The sequence below is a fragment of the Enhydra lutris genome, unplaced genomic scaffold (genome assembly GCF_002288905.1).
Source record: "Enhydra lutris kenyoni isolate GAN:26980312 unplaced genomic scaffold, ASM228890v2 scaffoldscaffold36, whole genome shotgun sequence".
NCBI lineage: Eukaryota > Metazoa > Chordata > Mammalia > Carnivora > Mustelidae > Enhydra > Enhydra lutris.
Genome location: NW_019154120.1, coordinates 17,283,825 through 17,305,515, shown reverse-complemented (window position 1 = coordinate 17,305,515; position 21,691 = coordinate 17,283,825). Strand labels below are relative to the sequence as shown.

The window sequence follows — 21,691 nt, the reverse complement described above, 5'->3', positions numbered from 1 at the left end:
AAAAAAAAAAAAAAAAAAAAAAAAAAAAAAAAAAAAAAAAGTCAGAACTTTCAAAAGATGATTAGTACCCAGCACACTGACTACTAAGCAGAAAAAGTACAACCACATCTATTATCATATTGTCCCACCAATACTCCTTGCACCATGACTGAATGCTTTTTCTACTAAGTGGGCTACTTTTCAAAATGGCAAAACAGGAGTTTGGAAAGAGTACATTCTGTCATCTCAAGTCTTTAGCTGTTACTGTAAACCAATGCCCTGCTGCACTTCCAGGACGAGAATTAGGACTCCATGCCCCGTTTGCAGCTCAAGTTCTCTTCCTAAATTTCTCTTCCCATTTTAACCTGCCCACCTGCCCCTGGGCTTCGTCATGGCCTTCTCATTCCTTCATCCCTTAGCTCCCTTACCCCACAAACTGGTTTTGCCTACATTTCCGGTCCCGTATAAACAGCAAATAACATAAATAACAAACCTCAATTCTTAAATGGCATTCTGTCAGCAAAAGGATACTCACCCATTAGGTCTCTTTTCTTGCTAAAAAAAGTGAGTATAATATTTTAGCTTAGTGTGAGACTAAAATTAATCAAGAAATATGGACTGAGTGCTCAGAGGGACAAAGGCAAGAATGGAAAACATACAAAGAAGTACAGTATGTAGCTACTCAAGGATCTTACATCTAGACCGGGGACTGACAAACTATAGTCCACAGACCAAATCTGGTCCCCTCCCTGTTTTTGTAAATAGAGTTTTATTAGAACACAACCATGCTTAAAAAATATATATATATATATATGTATATGTATATATACATATATATATATATATATATATATATATATATATATATATAGCCTATGGCTGCTTTTACACAACAATGGTGGAGTTGAGTAGTTGTGACAGAGACCATTTGGCCTTCGAAGCCTAAAATATTTACTATCTGGCCCTTAATAGAAAAAGTTTGCCCACGCTGATCTGAATTAACATCATGTCTATTTATGGTATATTTAAAGCATCCACCCACCCATCTCTTACTAAATATGTATGTTGCACTGTACTAAGCCCTGAGCGATGCATTAGTGTGAAACAGAGAAGGTTCCTGCCCTAAAGCCCAGAGTCTACTGAACTATGTCAATCTGAAGCAATAAATAAGCACCAAGGGGAGGGCCCGTGCAAAAGAGAATAGAATGTCTGAGGCTGGACAGAGCCGTGGTAACTAGAATTACTGTGAACCACAGAGATGGATTCTGAGTCGAACAGGATGAAGAGGAGGGAGGGGAAGGTCTTGGCAAAATTGGACTGAAGAGGCAGGAAAGTCTGTTCCATGGATGGGGGGCAGCAAGGGGCCACTGGTCTGGATCCCAGTATACTGGGGAGCAACGGGGAAAACGGCATATGATTTGTTCACCCTGGGTCTTCTATACTGGACTTGAGGTTTCGGGAAGGCAGAGACAACATCTGTGTTGTCCATTTCTAGCCCTAGCGTTATGTAACATGCCTGCCAGGTAATAGTTGTTTGATGAATATTGTTTAAAGAATTAAGTAGTAGATGGGGGCACCTGGGTGACTCAGTCGGTTCAACGCCTGACTCTGGGTTTTGACTCAAGTTGTGATCTCAGGGTCGTAAGATCAAGCTCGGCAACGGGCTCTGAGCTCAGAGCAGAGTCCGCTTGAGACTCTGCTTCTCTCTCCGCCTTTCCCTGCACACACACACTCTCTCTCTCTCTCCCCCTCATATATAAATAAATAAATACTTTTTTTTTTAAAGGACTGAATAGTAGATGAATAAATGAATGTCTTGAATATCAGGTTAGATATTCTGTAAGCCAGCTGAGTCAAGCACTTCAACTACGATAAAATGATCTCTGATCATACTTTGATACAAAAGTGTGAGTGAGAAGATAAGAAAGTGGTTGTTTACTGAACAACCACTACATAGCAAGAACTTCGCTTTGACTCAGCAATCCTTTTATTTTGCAGATAAAGAAATTCCATTTTGGAGAGGTTCAAAGGCTGGCTACAGCCACTGACCAGAAAATACTAGAGCCAGAATTCACACCCGCGTCTTAACCTTTGTTATTCTCAGATCCAAGGCTATTGGCACATGCGTGTGCCTACCAGTCACTTTCGTACCACACTCTGCAGACCTTGGGCTCCTCAGAGTCCCCGTAAGGAACATCGTGACCAATTCAGAAGCACTGGGGCCCAAGAGCACAGACTCTCCACCCAGCTTCAATCAAAGCTGTTCTCATCTTCTCTACTTCTATGCGGAGCTTCCTGATTTCATCAGAACAAATAATTCTTGGGGAAACGAAAAAGAATAGAAACCACTGTACTGAGCCAGACCACTTCCTAAAATAAAGCCAGAAGGCCTGCTTTCCAGCCTTCCACCATCACCAGTGTGCTGTGGGATCGCCGCCAGCCACACCTCCTTCCTACCGTTTTGCAAGAAAGGTCGGATGACAGTGCCCAAACCCTGTTGAATTTCTTGGCTTGCCGGAGAGAACAAGATTAAATTAAAAGCTCATTTAATGAATGAAAAAGGCTGGGCACCTTGAGTACAATTCTAGATAAAGTTGTAATTCCATCAAACCCTGTTGAATTTCTTGGCTTGCCGGAGAGAACAAGATTAAATTAAAAGCTCATTTAATGAATGAAAAAGGCTGGGCACCTTGAATACAATTCTAGATAAAGTTGTAATTCCATCAACGGCAGCAACTTACAGGTGTGGGAACAGTTGCCAGACAGAGCTCAGCTGGGTGCCCCAGCTGACACCTGCTCACAGCATCGTACATTAGGATATAAAAAGCAAACAGTGGGTATTTACCCTAAAGATAAAAATGTAGTGATCCAAAGGGGCACGTGCACCCGAATGTTTATAGCAGCAATGTCCACAATAGCCAAACTATGGAAAGAACCTAGATGTCCATCAACAGATGAATGGATAAAGAAGATGTGGTATATATATATACAATGGAATACTATGCAGCCATCAAAAGAAATGAAATCTTGCCATTTGTGACGATGTGGATGGAACTAGAGGGTATTATGCTTAGTGAAATAAGTCAATCCGAGAAAGACAACTATCATATGATCTTCCTGATATGAGGAAGTAGAGATGCAACGTGGGGGGTTTGGAGGGTAGGAGAAGAATAAATGAAACAAGATGGGATCGGGAGGGAGACAAACCATAAGTGACTCTTAATCTCACAAAACAAACTGAGAGTTGCCGCGGGGGAGGAGGGTAGGGAGAGGGTGGTTGGGTTATGGACACTGGGGAGGGTATGTGCTATGGTGAGTGCTGTGAAGTGTGTAAACCTGGTGATTCACAGACCTGTACCCCCGGGGCTAATAATACATTATATGTTAAAAAAAAAAAAAAAGGCAAACAGGAGCCAATCTTTTGGCCTTACCTGATAGCACCCAGAATGACCATGACAGAATGCAGGGACCTTTGCAAATGGTCCACCGAGGCACGCTGACTCACCGATAGAGGTGTAACGCGTGAATATACTGATTCTGGAAGAATTCGTAGCTGGAAACAATGCCACACTTCTTGATGGCTCGGCCATTCTTATACCAAGTTACCTCCGGCTTGGGCTGACCTGATAATGAAGAAAAGAAGAAATTCTTATTACATTAAGTATTTTTAGGAAAGAAAATCATAAAGCCACTAACGAGAATGGGTGAGCATGATAAAGTATGTCAGCCGGGGAACCGGAAAATCTCCCTTCCCCTGACTCAAATGCATCATTCGCTAAGCAGTGACTGATTAAAATTCCCAGATTTAGTAAAGTTACATGTAAACTGGTCGATTTTTATCCAACGGAGATCTAAGTAATCTTGCCTGGCAGAAAAAAAATTACTCTGTAAGTCATGACTTATTGACCTACAGGACATTACCCAGGGGTTTACCTAGGTCAGCAATCTTCTAACATTCTTTTATTAAATTGCCTATAAATAACTAATTCCTCAAATGTCCTCTGACCAGGACTTCCCACTGTGCAGTTCCCTCTTTACTCAAAGAACTGAACAAAACCATTGAAATGTTTGTTTCGTATTTGCATGGAAGTCCCTCGACCTTTGGAAAATTATACTTCAGCAGTGCTCAGAGTGGAGCGTATGTTATGGCACGGTGGAGGGAAGAACGGACGGGAGGAGCCAATGAGGCCTCCCGAGGGTGAAGGAGTCCGGGGTGTATGTGTCCCAGGCTGGGACTGTGCGTACCTGAGTGAGGTCGTCATGGGAACTGCCCTATGCCTTCTCCCTCCAAAGCAGCTTGCCTGGCCCTTGTGATGCTCGTGGACTCATCTGGTGAAACCCCCAGGAATTCCAGTCACCTCTTGGAATTCCCCCCGCCTTGTGATAGGCGGAGGAAGGTTTCCAGTGTGTCTCAAGGAGCTACCCCCCAAGCCTCTGTATCATTGAAAATGTATCAAAATGTGCCACATGTGTAGGAGGAAAGCCCAGTATTGGGAAACAAGACACTTTCTAGATCCAGCCTTCCTGTGGTTCAGTCTGATTTATCTCAGCATATTTGGTGAGCAGCCCCTGAGACCACTGAGAGAACTCCGTGTGCTTCTTTTGTTTTTTGGGGTTATTTTTACTATTTTATTTATTTATTTGACAGAGAGAGATCACAAGTAGGCAGAGAGGCAGGCAGAGAGAGAGGAGGAAGCAGGCTCCCTGCCGAGCAGAGAGCCCCATGTGGGGCTCAATCCCAGGACCCTGAGATCATGACCTGAGCTGAAGGCAGAGGCTTAACCCACTGAGCCACCCAGGTGCCCCTCCGTGTGCTTCCGAGACCTGTGCCGTGGACAGGAGCTGAGTGTGCTCGGAGCCCTGCCTCCCTCTCTGTGTCTCGTCTGATTCGGGGTCTCCCAGCTAGGCTACCTCTGTGCTAACACCACGAATGTGCTTGGTGGTATCTGTGGTTGTTACTCCTTGCCCCCACCCATTTAGGTAGGTGCCACATCAGTCCCCGGAACTGGGAACAGACAGATCTGCGTGCAAGGACACATTCTTCTTTACCAGTGGCTTGGCTGAGTCCCTTCCAGGCAAACGACTAAACCTCCAAAAATGAGCTTCCTTGAAAAACCATCAAGGACGTTGCTGATCATAATTCATTTCCGCCCGTTCTTATCAGCCTCGCATCCCCCCTTTCAGTCAGTTTTATTAGGTTCCTCCTTAGGAAGCATCTAATTGCTCCTTTTTTGTGTATAATTGACTTTTTTTTTTTTTTTTAAGAAGTTATATAGGGGCACCTGGGTGGCTCAGTCAAACTTCTGCCTTCGGCTCAGGTCATGATCCCAGGGTCCTGGAATCGAGTCCCTCATTGGGATCCTTGCTCACTGGGGAGCCCGCTTCTCCCTCTGCCTGTCCCTCCCCATCCTTGTGCTCTCTCTCTCTTTCTGACAAATAAAATCTTTAAAAAGAAGAAGAAGAAGAAGAAGGTAAATAAAGTATGCATGTAACTGGGCCTGAGAAACTCATTCTAATCACTTGCACTCCCATTTTTTTTTTTTTAATTCAGACTGATCAGGACTGGTTGATGCCCCTACTTTCTTCATGGTTGACTGGTATTTTCCTTTTGTGCAGTATAGATCTGAATAATCAGCCATAAATGAGACCTGCACAGGGAAGTGGTATCTTAGACCTTGTGGGCGGTTCTCTTCTCTCCCTCCACTTGCTGGAAACCTCACCCAAAAATCCTACCCTTGTTTTCTTACGCTCACCTGCAGGTCACATACTAAGAGCCACCTCCAAAATGTTTCACAAGCACCTGGCTAATGTGTGTGGGGACTGGTGGCCAAGTTTGGGGCATGTCCAAGCAGTGGGGCTTCCTGAGGAGCCGCAGAGGCCCAAGTACGAAGGCCCAGTGGTGGACTTGTGCCTGTCCCTCCTACGATAGGCTGTGGACAAACACCAAGAGGGGATGGGGCTTGGCTCTGCCCTCATCGAAGAGCCTGAGCACACAGTTGTGTACCCCAGCCCCCAGACCAGAGATGAGATTTTATCATGACTTTGGCTAAGGAAGCCTGGCCATTTCTGAAGCTGGCTCTTTTCTTCTTCTCTAGAAAAAGGGATCTCAGGGGAGAAGAGTTTTCTGTGAACCCTCAGGAAAGACCACTGGTGCCTCTACGTTTCGGAAAGTAGAGACAGAATCCAAGAAGGAAAACAGCTCACAAGGTACAAGAGACCACTTCGCTACCCTTTTATTTTGCTTCTACTATTTCCTTTTAATACTAAATCCTTCTTACCACTGGGGGGGTCCCTATTTGGGCTTGGGTCTGGGTTTTGCACTCTCCAGTCCGGGGAGAGTTCCAGTTCCAGGTCCCTGCTTTTCCTCCACTGGGCACCCTCTGCCTTGGTTGTGGCCTCTGTACTGCTAACTGGGCCACCCGAAGATGGCAAGCAGCCTGAGATGCATCTAGCCAGCTTGGGGATATCAAGGAACGAGCGATGGAAGAATTCAGTAAGTTGTCTGAAGCAAAGTTATTCATGCCATTCCTATGCACACAGGAAATGAAGAGTGTATTATTTGAAAAAATAACCGGTATGGGAGTCGTCTCACCAAGAACCACAATGTGAAGTGAAAAAGATCACTAAAACGTGTCCAGGAAGTTACTCGAAGAAATCCTCCAGAAAAAAGAAAAGAAGTCATCATAGAAGGTTTAGTTGTTCTGCTCGCCATTCAGGCCAAACTTCCCAGATCCTTCCCACAAATGATGTTTTAATAATGCCCTTTGTGACCCTAAAACCCTAGTCCACAGGGAGATTTCAGAGGGTAATTAGCTGCTGACGGTTACCAGATACAATGCAGCGAAGCACGGCATCTGACTTCTCAGGAACTTTCTGGGAAAGCAATGTAGATAGAAAACAAAGTGTGTGCCTCTGGGGCTCTCCCGAGTCTGTCATCCTTTCATGCCACGTGAATCTGAAAAACAAAAATCCCTGACATCACACCAGTGGTTCCAGGACCCCTCTGACTTTCCCGGTGGCTCTTTGGGAGGGAAGGAGCCAGCAGCACTCCCTGGCTTGGAGAAGGCTGGACCTTGGCACTCAGGCAGATGGGCTGGTTTTCTCAGGACCAGATGCTTCACTGCAGGGGGCTGTCCTGGGCCCTCTCGAATGCTCAGCAGCACCCCTGGCTTCCACCCAGCAGATGCCACCAGCACCCCTCCCCCAAGTCGTGACCATTGAAAATGTCTGCAGACATCTCCAGTTTCCCTGGGGAGGGCAGCCCCAGTGGAGAACCATGGATCCTCGAGGAGGGTCAGGTAGCCTGAGCCCAGACTAAGAGAGAATCACCTAAGCCCTCAGCCACTGCCATGTCTCCTTTCTCTTTTCTTCCTGTCCTCAAAGTCTTTTCACTGGACTCAAAAAGGACATAGCCACACTTGCCTCCAAAATAGAGGAGCTGATGGCGTGCAGATGAATCTCCAGGAGGAGGGTACTTTGAAACTGGGAAAGTACCGCTCCTTTGCCTAGCATTTTTGGGCAAGTCTGGGCTCCCGGATACAAGAAGGCATTTAACACCTTATTAGTCACCATGTGTGTTAGTTCATTTCATGTCTTTTAAATTCCCTGAATGGTGATTAGCACCTCCTGCCCCTTACCAAGGAGGAAACGGAGGCCCAGAGAGATGTGACAACTTGCTCAAGATCACACAGCTCAAGTGGCTGCTGCCCTCGAGCATCCTTCGTGGCGGTGCCGGCTGACACTGTCAGCGTGCAGGGTCAGAGTTGCCGGAGTTGCGCAGTGCGCAACTTACACCCCCTAAGAAGGCAGGTCTCTCCGAACCCAGAGGACCCTTTCCACAATATCCTCTGGGTACAGAGCTAGCACCGCTCTGCCCAAACCATCCTCTGGAGAGCCCCACGCTTGTAAATAACATTTCACACCGTCCAAATGGGAGGCTCCCATTTCTCCTTACCTTGGTGAGCAAGTGCCATGTGTCATGTACCACCAAGCTAAGGAGAAGGACAGCCCCCTTCACAGTAGGATCCATTTGGCGTGGACGGGAGAGGGGCACTTAGACCTGCAAATGGTGATTCCGGGAATGCTGAAGGTCCTACAGCAGGAGCAAGTGGAGCTCTGGGTGGAGGAGGCTGGATCTTCCTGGTTACAACTGTATTCTAGGAGGGGAAACCTCTCTCGTATGGGTGGACCAGTTTCTTAACTGTTTAGGAATTGGTTCTAAGTTGCAGGGCCTGGTTCAAGATGAAAAGGAAGGGTTCCCTGTTCAAAAATTATTAAGCTATTTGTGATGGCAACAACTGGGCACCGGGGCCCTTCGGGGGGCAGGGATCAGTGTGTGAGGCCCACATTGTGGGATCCCAAGGCCGGCCCTGCCTGGTTGACACAGCCCCGGGAAATTCAGCTCATGAATGACCCCTAGCTCTTTCTTCCCCTTTAGGCCTGTCCTGCAGCTTCTGATGTTCCCACAGCATTTCCTTAATCTCTAGGTATTTTGTTTAGAAATAAGGTTATTCCTTGAAAACAAACAAAAAAAACATTCCCAAACTGAAACACCCAAGCTCTCTGAATATCAGGGTAAACATAATTTAGGAGAATACACCCCCTTCCCTTTCTCCTTCCTTTCCTTTCTTCCTGTACAGGAAGCAACCTTGTGCTTTGACCTAAGGTTCAGCTAATGGGGAGAAAGAGCCAGAAAGCTGAAGAAGCAGTATGTTAGCATCAAAAAGGAAGACAACTGCTTGGGTTTGGAACAGAGCATAAGGGCAGGGAGAGAAGCCTGAGGAGCTGCGGGAATGTAGTGGGGAGGAGTGTGGGAGATTGAGCCAGAGAGGCAGAAGGGAGGATTGTAAGAAGTTTTGTTCTCTGGTTGTTAACTGGACCCTCTCGACACTCTTTAATAAAGACTTGAATTGCATTTCCAGTGGGTTTTGGTTATAGAGCATTTTAATTCAGCTGTGCGGAGACTGGACCCGAGGGGACTATGGTTAACAGGGGTTATATTTTAAAGCATCATAAGCCCCTCTCGATCTAGATGGTAATTTAGTGGGACGCCTGGGTGGCTCAGCTGGTTAAGCAGCTGCCTTGGGCTCAGGTCATGATCCCAGCATCCTGGGATCAAGTCCCACATCGGGCTCCTTGCTCCGCAGTGACCCTATTTCTCCCTCTGCCTCTGCCTGCCACTCTGCCTGCCTGTACTCTCTCTATTTCTCTGACAAATAAATAAATAAAATCTTAAAAAAAAAAAAAGATGGTAATCTAGTTGAACAGAACAGAAAGAAACTCCATCTGCAAGATGGCAAAGAGACACCTGCACTCCAGATTATGTGATAAGTACATTTGATGGTTGATGGTTCCGATCTGTATAAAAAGGCCAGATTTGACATGTCTTACTACTTACTCAGCAATCACAGAAATGCCTAATGGAAAAACTCTCTCACCTAGGTTGAAAGAAGTCTCAAAACCAAATAACTCCAAAGGACAACTCTCATGGCAGCCACCTTGCGCAAGGATGACACTATTTAGAGAAGACGTGGTGAGTGTGGCTGAGTTACTGTATGACTAGATGGCTAAGCCAGAATGAGCGCGGGTCCCGCAGTGCACAGAGAACCCAGAAAATGAATGGAAACATGCTATCCTTTCACTGCCCAGGAAATGCTGCCCCTCCACTCCACCCCCACAAACATGCGCAGAAAGTAGCAGCTTTTCGCTTAATGGCCGTGTGTCTGTTTATCCGTTTCAGAGGTTTGAGCTGGTGATGGAAGCTAGAGCTGGGGGTTTGACTTGAGATAAAAGTTAATATTTCTCAGTATTATTGAACAAACAATGTTAGGGCTAAATGTAAGCATAAGGCAGTAAGAATGGAACCCAAGACCAATTTTAAATTTTTTTTGGTATTTTACAACTGAAAGTGCAAGTTGTATTCATGACCTCCTCTACTGGTTTAACTCAGTATAAAATATAGAACAAGGGTTGGCAAACACATAAAAGTATAGCTTCAGAAAGAGAGAGAAAGAAGAAAAGGAAAGGAAAAAGAAAAGAAAAGGGGCGCCTGGGTGGCTCAGTGGGTTAAGCCTCTCTGCCTTCGGCTCAGGTCATGATCTCAGGGTCCTGGGATCGAGTCCCGCATCGGGCTCTCTGCTCAGCAGGGAGCCTGCTTCCCCCTCTCTCTCTGCCTGATTCTCTGCCTACTTGTGATCTCTCTCTCTGTCAAATAAATAAATAAAATCTTAAAAAAAAGAAAGAAAGGAAAGGAAAGGAGGGCAAGGGAAGGGAAGAGAGAGAAGGAAAGGAAACAAGGAAAGAGGGGAAGGCAGAAGGAAGGAAGAAAGAAAGGCAAGAGAAAGAGGGGTAGAGAGATTTAGAACCGTCCTCCAAATAAGGATATTTGGGATATTTATTATTGGTCTGGTAAATTTCCCAAAGATGATAAGCATGCAATTTACATATCTTATATCCCCAGTTAGTATATTGATTGGACATGGCACATAGGTAGGTTTTCCTACCCAAGAAAAGCAGTGGAGTAAGAGTCAGAAGTTTTGGTTCTAACACAACCATTTATCATATTTGAGAGGCAACATCGCACAGGGGGTTAAGAGCTCCAGAGCCAGATACCCTGGGTTCACACTCCAGCTGCACTCCTTACTAGCCTTGTCAATAAGCGTGTCAGAGCCCCTCCATGCCTCAGCTTCCTCATCTGTAAAATGGTCTATACGTCATAGGTTGTTATAAAGATCAAATGAGTTATTGCCTGTAGAGCTCTTAGTACAGCACTAGGCACAAATGTAAGTGCTCAGGTGATTATTGAAAAAAAAAAAAAAACTAGCCCATACAACTGGCAGCGAGGCTGAGAGCTCTATGACACTTTTTTTTTAAATCAGCTTTAATGAGATGTAATTCACATGCCATATAATTTGGTCATTTGCAGTATGCAATTCAGTGGCTTTCAATATATTCAGAGTTGTGCGACCATCACCACAATCAATTTTAGAACATTCTCGTTTCCCAGAAAGAATCCCCCACTCTTTAGTTTTCGAGTCCTGATCCTCCCGTCCCTCCACCCAAACACACACACAGCCCCAAGCAACCACTAATCTACTTTCTGTCTCTGTGGATTTGCCTATTCTGGACATTTCGGGTAAATCGAACCACACGCTACGTGGTCCTTTGTGACTGGCTTCTTTCTCTTCGTACATTTCCAAGGTTCTTCCGTGTTGTAGCACAGGTCAGTATTCAGTCCTTTTTACACCATTCTGCAACCCTTCTTCAGAGCAGCTGTCGGGGCAGAAGTGTGTGACTCCCCTGGCTCTCCACATTCCTAGGACACTTACTCAGACAACCAGGAAGGTAGCAGAGGAAGGGCTCCAGAGTCCAGAAAACTCTCCTCATCAGTAAGCATCATAGGACTGAGGACCCACCCAACCCAGGCTTTGTCACTTGTCAGGGACAAATCTACATCTAGCTCTGCCACTTACCTGGTCAAAGTTCTTCATCTGTAAAAGAAGATAATGCTAATATTCTAAAGATTACAATAATCCTTATGGAAATGGCCCAGGGAGAATCTGCTACATAATTGGTTTCTGAGGTGATAATCAGTAGGCTTTAGGGAAAGACGTCACTCGGTTTCATCAATTTCCTTTCCTGCTGTGGGTTACCACAATAATTTTTTTAAGTGATATACCAATTAAATGTCTAAAAATCTCTCCTCGTGGAACATTCACCTGTAATAATAATCTCAAGACATGGCTCCTCCCATTCCCATGCCCAGGGTCCACTGCTATGGATGGAAAGGGAAGAAAGGACAAGTCAAACTGCCAAGAAGAGCTGGGGTGACACTGGGAACCTTATGTGTCATCTCTGACTCCTCCCCAGTGAAGTCCCACAGGTCACAACACTAACAAACAGGCTATTTGACTCATAGAGATGGTTCAGTCATCAGCACAGTGCTGACTATAAAGGAGAGAGGACAGTTAAGTCAGGCTGTGGTTCATGTTTCGTGGCTTCTCTGAAGGTTAGAACCCCTGAAGACAGATTTATCATTCTCAGCTAGATGTGGACAACCAATATTGAATTACTGATATGGCCAGAGGGAGCCGTGGTGGTGTTCACAGACACTATGGAGAGGTAACAACTAACTGGAAGGAACGCAAGATTTGCATGATTTTATTTGTGTGTGTGTGGTTTTTTGATTTTTCTTTTTTTTTAAGCTATGGGGTCCAGAACGAGTTGCTTCTTTTTTCTTTCTTTTTACTAATTTATTTTACTTATTTATTTATTTGACAGAGAGGAGGTGAGCACAAGTGGGGGGAGCGGTAGAGGGAGAGAGAGAAGCAGGCTCCCCCACTGAGCAGGGATCCCAATGTTGGGCTCGATCCCAAGACCCTGGGATCATGACCTGAGCCAAAGGCAGATGCTTAACCAACTGAGCCACCCAGGTGCCCCAAACCTGCTTCATTTAAAAAAAAAAATGGTTTACTTTTAATTGTACAGATTCTAAATGCATACATTTGTATTTGTAAAAATATATACAAAGGCAAAGCCTCCCTCCATCTCAGTACCTTCTCAAAAGGAAGGGTCACCTAGACTTTCAGGCATTTTTCTATCCATGTATGTATATCATCGCCTAAGTATATATATATATATATATATATATATATATATATATATATATATGTGTGTGTGTGTGTGTGTGTGTGTGTGTGTGTGTGTGTGTGTGTGTGTATTTACATTTATATTCTATTATATTTATATATGTATCCACAAATATATCTATACAATTTCTACCCATGCATGTGTATAGTCATCTAAATATACATATATAATTTTGTTGCATGCATGGCATTAAATTGTGTATACTTCCCAGGCAGTTGGCTTATCTTACTTAGTAATGAGAGTAGACAGTATTCCAATGTCAATCCAATCCATAAAGGGCCGCACCATGTTGTAAACACTGCTCAATGACATCAGTATTGCCTAGCACGGCAACTCCAGGCTTAATCTGTGTGTTCTTGTATTGAGGACATAGAACCAGGCTGGAGATTTTCACACTTACAAAATGTGTCTCAAAAAAACCTCAAAAAACAAAACAAAACAAAAAACTCAAAACCTAGGGGTGCCTGGGTGGCTCAGTGGGTTAAGGCTCTGCCTTCGGTTCAGGTCATGGTCTTAGGGTCCTGGGATCGAGACCCGAATTGGGCTCTCTGCTCAGCGGGGAGCCTGCTTCCCACACCCCCCTCTGCCTGCCTCTCTGCCTACTTGTGATCTCTTGTTCTCTCTCTCTGTCAAATAACTAACTAAATAAATAAAATCTTTAAAACAAAAGCAAAAACAAAACCCATCCTGCTACATGCTTCCTTGGGCACATAAGTGGTTCACTATTAAATACCACGAAATGAAGCTGCTGAATCAGAGAGCCCTCCCAGATTCCCTTTTGATAGATACTCCCAAATGGACTGGGCCCTTTACAGAGCAGTAGAAGGATGTGGTGATGAAAGGCCAGATTCCTGAGTTCAAATCTTAGCTCTGCCCCTTCCTAGCTCACCTGTGCTCTGTTGACATTCTTCATCCGTAAAACTAAGATAATCGCAGTATCGACCTCATTGTTAGGAAAATGACTTGAGTACGTATAAAGCTCTTCTAAATGGCAGAGTAAGAACTCTGTGTTAGTTGCTCTCAGGAGCTTTGGGGTTAAGATCAGTAAAATTACTCAAATATCTTCCTCTTCAATTAGAGAACAGACCAAAAATTACAGGCGAATTCTTTGAATATTTAGAGCCCTCGACTGTCGCCAAGTTTTCTTCTGGCCAGTCTGCCCCGTTCAGATAGCTGGTGGCGTGGCCGCTGTCAGCAGGAAAGCTGCTGTCAGTTGACAGGGTCAGGGAAGCAATCTCAGTCCACGTGCAGATAACAGGGAACCAGGTCCTCGGGAGCTGGCAGGAAAGCCAGCTGTCACAGTGCTTTCTCACTGGGGACAGCAGGGATTAGTTCTGATTACCCAGCCTAATCCAATGGCCACTGGGTTCCTACACGCGCTGTCTGAGTAACTATGCCTACTATCCCACGTTAGTTAGGGAAGAGTACCCTCCCCAAAGATGGGTTCTGGGAATTTGGGGAGGTTGGTGGGGAGGAGGCAAACAGGCGGGGAAAGAGACAATGAACATGTCTTGGGTCCCTTGTATGGGTCAGCCCCCAGGCTGGACGCTTCAGGGACATGATCACATTTAATGCTCACAGCAAAACTATCAAGGTAGGTGTTTTTGCCCACAGCAAAACTATCAAGGTAGGTGTTTTTGCCCACTTCACAGATGATGACTTGAAAGCTTAAGGTAACTTTAAAAGCGTTGATGTAACAAACTTAATTCCTCGCTGCCTGTGAGTGACAGGGTGGGGATAGGCGTTCAGGTTTGTTGTAGTTCAAGCATTGCTGTCTTTTTTGTGTATGATCTTAGGGTTGTGTGTGGGAAGTAGAGGCAAGAAAAGAAGCCCCAGAAAAGATACTCAATATCATTAGTCATTAGGGAAATTCAAATTAAAACCGTAATGAATGAGATAGCGTTTCACAATCGCTGGAATGGTTATATAACACGATGGGCAGCCAAATGTGGGCAAGGATGTGGAGAAAATCCTCAAGCACGGCTGGTGGGAATGTAAAACAGGACAGACACTTTGGAAGACGGTTTGGCATTTCCTGAAAATGTTAAACAGGAATTGAACAAAAGACTCAGAAATTCCATTCCTGGGTGTCTACCCAAGAGAAATGAAAACATATACCCACCCGAAGACTTGCATACAAATGTTCCTAACAGGATTATTCATAATAACCCAAAATTGGAAATAACCATTGGAAACAATGTCCATTGGAAACAACCTAAATGTTCAACTAGTGAATAGATAGATAAATGGGGTAAAGCCAACCATAGGAGACTGTGGAGCAACAAAAAGAAGCAAACTTGGATACCGGGTACAAATAGATGAACCTCAAAAACATTCCAGTGAAAGAAGCCAGACACAAGAGACCACATATTGTAAGTTTCCACTTATATGAGATATCAAAAAGAAGCCATAAAGACCAAAAGTAGATTCGTGATTGCTGGAGATGGAGGTTGAGGGAAAAATACTGATTAATAATAAATGTGCATGAAGGCACCTGGGTGGCTTAGTTGGTTAAGCATCCACCTGATCGCGGCTCAGGTCTTGATCTCACAGTCTTGAGTTTGAGCTGGGCTCCGTGCTGGATGCGGAGCCTACTTTAAAAAAATAATAAATGTGCACAAGGTTTCTTTTTGGGGTGATGAAAATGTTCCAAAACTGATTGATGGTGATGGTTGTACCACTAGGTAAATTTACTAAAAACATCATTGAAGTAAACACTTAGAAAAGGTGAATTATAGGGGTGTTGGGTGGGTGAGAAAAAAAAGATGAATTATACGGTATATGCCTCAATAAAGTTAATTTTTAAAATAGAGGCAAGAAGGAGACAAATATTTCATAAGCACATACTACATTCATTGCAGACTTACTTGTGATAGCAAAAAATTGCAAGCAACCAAAATGTCCATCAGTAGGAATATGGTTACAGTTTATCTGTTGAACGGGATTTTCTATTAACGGCAATGGGCATTAAAAATGAGTAAGGCAGTTCTGTATGCATTGATATGAAATGATCTCCAAGATATATTGTTCAGTAAAATAAAATATAGAATTGAGTGTAGAGTATGCTATCACTTGTAGAGGCAAAACAAGAAGAATATGCTAATATGCGTACTTATACATATAAGGATTCTAAAAACAGACAAGAAATCAGTAACGTGGTTGCTGCCGGGAGAAGGTCCAAGTATCCAAGGAAAGAGGGATGGGGAATCTGTTAAGGACAGTGATTGTCTCTACAGATCCTTTTGGATAATTTAAATTTATACATGTTACCTAAAAAGCACAATTTAACTTTTAAATATGAATATTGAGCAACTCCATGTGCCTACGGCATGCCTGGCACATACCTGTGCAGACCACGTAGCCCCAGCTGCCACTTGCTCTGCATGCGGAAGTTGCTTGAACTTTTTTTAAGGTAGAATAGAGCCTTTCCACTAGTACTCCTGTCCTCTGCTATTTAAAATCTATGACAGTTTCCAATTCTTTAAGGGAGGGCTAAAACAGAGAGCTCAAGGTTCAGTGAAACCTGGGAGAGAGTTTAGTATCTCCTTGATTTTACAACTGAAAAACTCCCCTGGGACAGGCAGCTCAAGTGACTTTTCCAAGGTCACACCGCTTGTTTGTGGCAGAGTCCCTGATTCTTGATTCTGATTTTCAACTCACTCTGTTCAGAAGACATATTCCTCTGCTGGGGTTATCCTTGTCCTCTCTCAGGGTAATGGAAAGGAGAGATCACGATGCTGGCAACATACAGAGCATGACAGTGCTGCTAATGAGACCAGCTGCTGTGGATTAACTGGTTAACATCACTGTGGTTCGAGGCTGAAGGTGTTGGGCTGAAGGTGTTGGGCTGAAGGCGGTGCCCCATCCAGGCATGTGTCATCAGAGTCCTCACTGTGTCATGAAAACACCCTCTCTCTGGTCCCCTCTCCTCTTGTCCTCTGCTTTCTCTAGGCTCCCTGTGTCCCTCTTTGGAGAGAATGTCTGTTTTAAAGTGGACCAAGAGGTGTGCAATTTCAGGCCTCTGCAGAAAGGGGAGCACCCGGGAAAAGTTATCTTCCCTTCTGTCCCCTTCCTGCCTGGGTCGGGGAAGGGGAGCTGTGGGGAGGGCCAAGCGTCACCTCGGCCACCTTCATCCACCGCCCTTCCCCCAGCCAGTCAGACGGTCTCAGGAGAAGACTTTGTGTTTTTGCCTCCATTTGACTTGTTTCCTGAAAAATTATTTTTATCGTTCATTATCGAATTGTTTTTGGTAAAGGGTGCCTTAGAGGTAAGGAGCACCACCGCCCCTTAGGAAAGCAGGGGAGTCGTACTGCATCCGTGAGTGCACAGCATTCAAACACGGGGCTTTCCTACGGGAGATTCTTTTCATTTGTTTGGGCTGGAGTTTAAAGCAGGCCGATCCTAAGCTGTGAAGTATCCTCGTGACTAAGGGAAGAGATGGTTTGACTTTAGAGTATATCCCAAACCTCCTGGCCATTGCCTCGACCTCACTGCCTTCCCCTACGCCTCTCCCATCACTCAAGCTTGGGAACCGAAGTGCGGGACCTCTCCCTTCCCGCTTCGTGGGCCCTGATTGGTCCAAATTGGTCACGTACTCTTGCTCAGTGATTGGCTTGTGAACCTAGTTCTAAGCCAATCAGCACGCGGCTCTCTCCAGAAAGTGGTTCAAGAGTCACCCAATCAGCGCAAAGCTTAGGTTCGTAAACAGGAAAAAGAACGCGTGCGGAGCCCAGGGGAGGGTACCATTTGAGACCCTGGAAAGCCAGCTGGAGGTTGAAAGCAAAGCACAGAAAGAGCAGAGTCTCCAGAGATGCAGAGAGCCAGAACCGAGGTCCTGACCGAACCCCTGAACTTTTCTGTTGTGTGAGCAGTACACTCCCGCGGTTGCTGCTGTTTAAGCTAGTTCAAGTTGATTTTTTATTGTTCCTTCTCGAAAGCATACTGAAGCATCCGTACCTTCCCCTCCCTGGCCCATGGTGCCTGAAATTCCTACCACGGGCCCTCCATTCCACATCTCCTCGTGCGACGTCCCTTTGCCAAGCTACCGGCAGAAGGGAAGCATTTAAGATTAGACAGATGAATCAAGGAATGCTTCTCCAAGAAAGCTCTGGGGACGCCTAATATAACCACATGAATTACTGAGCTCCCTTTGCATTTGCCTCCTCTTTCTGGCCTTTGTGTTTTGTTTTGCTTTTTGTTATTGTTTCCACAGAAAGACCACCTCCCATCTGGTTCTTAACGATCAGTCCCACCAGTTTTCAAACCCCAGCTCAAGTGCTAGCTTGTCCTTGAGGCCTCCCCTGACAGCCTCAGCTGGGGAAAAAAAAAAACAAAAAACCAGCCCTTTCCCAAATGGTGGACCGCTCATCTCCGTGTGCCCGGCCCACAGTCAGTATCCCCCACAAACACACTCACTGTGAGATATTTGCCTGCAGGACAACTCCTGGGCTTATCTTTTGTAGTCACCCCAGCTCTAGCATACTGTGGCTGGGCCTTCCACATCTCCTGAGAAGGAGGCAAGGTTAGTGACTGAAAAGAATAGGTGTTTTCCTCAGGAATTACAGGCCAAAGAACCGGCTAAAGAAGTGGTTCTCAGGTGTGGTCCCTGGACCACGCCATCGGCATCACCTGGGGACTTGCCAGCACTGCAAATTCTTGGGACCTTCAGAACCAGAAACTCTAGAGGAGGGACCCAGTAACCTGCATTGTAACAAGCTCTCTGGATACTGTTGCACTTTATAGTTTGAGAACCAGTGGAGTAGAGGAAAATCTTAAACTACCAACTGAGGAGCAAATGAGCCTGTTTATCCAAGAGCAGGACTGAAGTGAAGATCGAGGTGAGTTGTGGGTCCTTTTCTCTCCTGGAGGTTGGGCATTTATTCTTTCCTTTTTGCCAACCCTAAGATGACATGCTTACTTTCTCCCAAGTTTCTTTACATTTCTGAATTTCTAGATTTCCTTTTTTGGTAGAATTAAACCCAGAATAACAGGATTCCTTGGGGGATCTGTCAGTAGCTCAAACAAAGAATTTATCAGGCTACTCTGGTGTGCCAGGGCAGAAGCTGTGGCATAGCTCAGTAAAGACAGTGCAGTGATAAACATGTGGATAGCTTTCTTTGGAGCTGTCCCATGAGGCCTGCTTGTGACCCTTGTCTGCTCCATCCCTCTGTGCCTGACTCGCCCTCACTCCAGAACCAGGAAGTATCCTGTTCACTATGCATTTCATGACTGATCTCGAAATTCCATGGCTCCTGAAATGTCCACCCAGTCACTGTCTCCACTCAGCCGCTATGGCCAGCCCATCTCAGTCTCACGTGCCCTCACTCCACTCTGCCTCTGTCCAAGCAAAAAGGGATCAATGAAAGGCACAGCTAGAACCTTTGACAAAAGACTGGATTTGTGACTTGATTTTCATAATCATCACAGAGATATCACCTTGTATGCATGGATTTAACTTGACCCTCCATTCCTATGAATTATGAGAACTCATTTAAATACGGTACTGATATATACTAAAAAGGATCAGGCCAGATGATATTGAGAAATCCCTGCCTCTCCTTTTAGATAATATATGCCCCATCAACCATTTCCAAACAAAAAATAGTTTTTCTTGGGGACACCTGGGTGGCTCAGTTGGTTAAGCAGCTGCCTTCGGCTCAGGTCATGATCCCAGCGTCCTGGGATCGAGTCCCACATCGGGCTCCTTGCTCATCAGGGAGCCTGCTTCTCCCTCTGCCTCTGCCTGCCATTCTATCTGCCTGTGCTTGCTCTCTCTCTCTCTCTGACAAATAAATAAATAAAATCTTTAAAAAAAAATAGTTTTTCTTATTTATCATAGATGTGTTCTCAAATATAGTCCCTTTTGTTTTGGTCTCAAACACACTGTTTTTAAGGTCAAAAGATTCCTCGAAAAATCTAATTTCCTATGTTATTTTTGTTTAATCATGGCATCAAAAATGTGTTGCTCCTACTGCTTTAATAGTTTGTATTATGAAAGCATTTGGAAGTTTTAGCAAAACAAAAAAAAAAAGAGAGAGAGAGAGAGAGGTTTTTTAAAATTAACCAAGAAGAACTGGCCTTTGGGGAGAAGCTAGGATATAACACATACCTTAGGTACATTTACTCATGTCCCCATCACTCCTGTCAGAGTGGATGTTGCTATCATCATTTTATAGATGAGAAGTTCAGACAAGCTGGAAACTGGGCTAGAGTCAGGATTTGATTGGAAATCTGACTCTAGAGCCTGGACTTTACTCAGCACCCCTGCTTCCCCCACACATCCACCCAGGTGACAACACCCACTGTTTCCTCCTTGCAAGGGCTCATATCTACATGTAGGTGTCCATGGGGTGCTTAAAAACGAATTAGATGGGGGCAGGGGGAGGAAAATTTTTGCAGTTGACAAAAACAGGAATTCCACCCGACCCAAAAGTCTGCCCCAAATTGTGACTGTTTTTGCAAAACTTCAAAATAACTTTGGCACCAGACTTGTTTTAAATCCTGATTTCCCAGATCTGAACATGCTTATTGACCATCGGTGCCTGTTAATACAGAATTTGTCAGTTTGTTGATTGAGGTCACTCCCCGCATCCTGGATTTTGGTTCCAAAGCCTCACAGCAATTTACCCTTAGCTGGTGTGCTGTAAAACAAATCATCTCTTACCATTCCTGGTTACTTAAGCTTCAAAAATGAAGGATACCTTTGCTTCAGGAAAAGGTTGGCAAAGGGAAATATTAGAGCGGAAGCAGCTCTAAATGCTGTTCTTGCTTTTATCTATTTTTAAATGATTGCCAGATGTCTATAACTGACACCCTTCATCAGTGGTTTTCAAGTTGAGATGTGTTCAGCTTAATGCAATGTGACAGTGGTGCCATTTTATTGATGGATTTGTTGATTGACTTTTTGCCTTAGATTTTTAAAGATTCCGTTTAACAACTGGAGTAGAAGGTCATGCCTATAGTTAACAATACCATATTGTACATTTTAAAATTCATCGGGATAGTAGATGTCAGGCTAAGTCTTCTTCAATTTTAAAAAAAAGTGGGGGGAGAGAGGAAAGCAAATCTACCTAATGACTCAATGAGTGCGTCAGCCATCTTGAAATGCCTGATAGCTTTTCAGCAATTTGCATTCTGGGTGTCATTGTGAGTCCACCCAGAGAGTAGGGATTTTCAATCATTCATATAATTCAAGCAATAACTTTTGACTAAAATCCTCAAATATTCCAGGCAAAAGGATCTGGGGCCTGAGTTACCTGGATAATTACTTCAGTTTTTCAGGTTACTTTGCAAAGCCTTTGCAGATCACTCCTTTGAGTCATCCTCTATGTTTGTTTTCTCTGCGTGTTGAGAGAGCCCTGATGTGAGAAAGTCCATTTTAATTGCTGCCAGGCCAAAATAAACAGACAAGAAAAATAACCATTTCCAAAAAAAGGGTCTCAATGGACCTAAAGTACAAATGATAATTCAACCACTTTTTTAAAACCCTAGATAGCCAAATGTGCCAGACAGCCCCTCCTTGTTCCCTCCTGTTCTAGGTCATAAGGAAACCATCGGCTTTGTTCCTTACTGCAGATAATGCAAACAGCTACATATTTAAAGCGCGGCCATTCCTTATGTAAAAACCAAAGGCTAGATACTTACTTTTCAATACCTTTTATCCAAGAGACGTGATAAGAGGACTGGCTCGGCTGTGGGCTCCCTGGGCTGTGTGGGAGGTATTGACTGGGTGTCCCTGCTCCTGGGACAGGGGATTCAGAGAAGTTACAAGGTTCAGGGTCTTTTCCCCATTCGGGTCAAAGCACAGTTGGGTCTGTTTCCAGAAAAGCTCCTATCTTCCTAAGAGGGAAAATTCCGTTCCCCGGGGAACTTCTGGAAGAAGACTTTTTTTTCCCTGCCCTTGAATGAACTAGGTCATTGCTGAAGCTGGAGAATATTTTTTAGCATCCCTGTGATGAAACTTGAGGGCTGTTTCTGCAGGAGGTGTGACACTTGTTGACGCCGCGGGGGAGGCCCTGGCAGAGGGGGCTGGTGAAATGCAGCTCCAGTAAGCTGATGAAACAAC

At 44.7% G+C, this 21,691-nt stretch overlaps 1 protein-coding gene across 1 annotated transcript in view; it reads right to left on the bottom strand.

Moving 5' to 3' along the window:
• LOC111154273 (alpha kinase 2) overlaps positions 1-21,306 on the bottom strand; it is a 116,076-nt gene extending 94,770 nt beyond the window's left edge. Inside the window, exons 1-3 of the mRNA XM_022513782.1 lie at positions 21,271-21,306; positions 6,807-6,934; positions 3,485-3,602 (exon numbers count right to left, since the gene is read on the bottom strand). Of these exons, the coding sequence (XP_022369490.1) occupies positions 3,485-3,602; positions 6,807-6,915 (227 nt within the window). The 5' untranslated portion in view covers positions 6,916-6,934; positions 21,271-21,306. The remainder of the gene's footprint in view (positions 1-3,484; positions 3,603-6,806; positions 6,935-21,270) is intronic.
• Between the last annotated feature and the right edge of the window lie 385 nt (positions 21,307-21,691).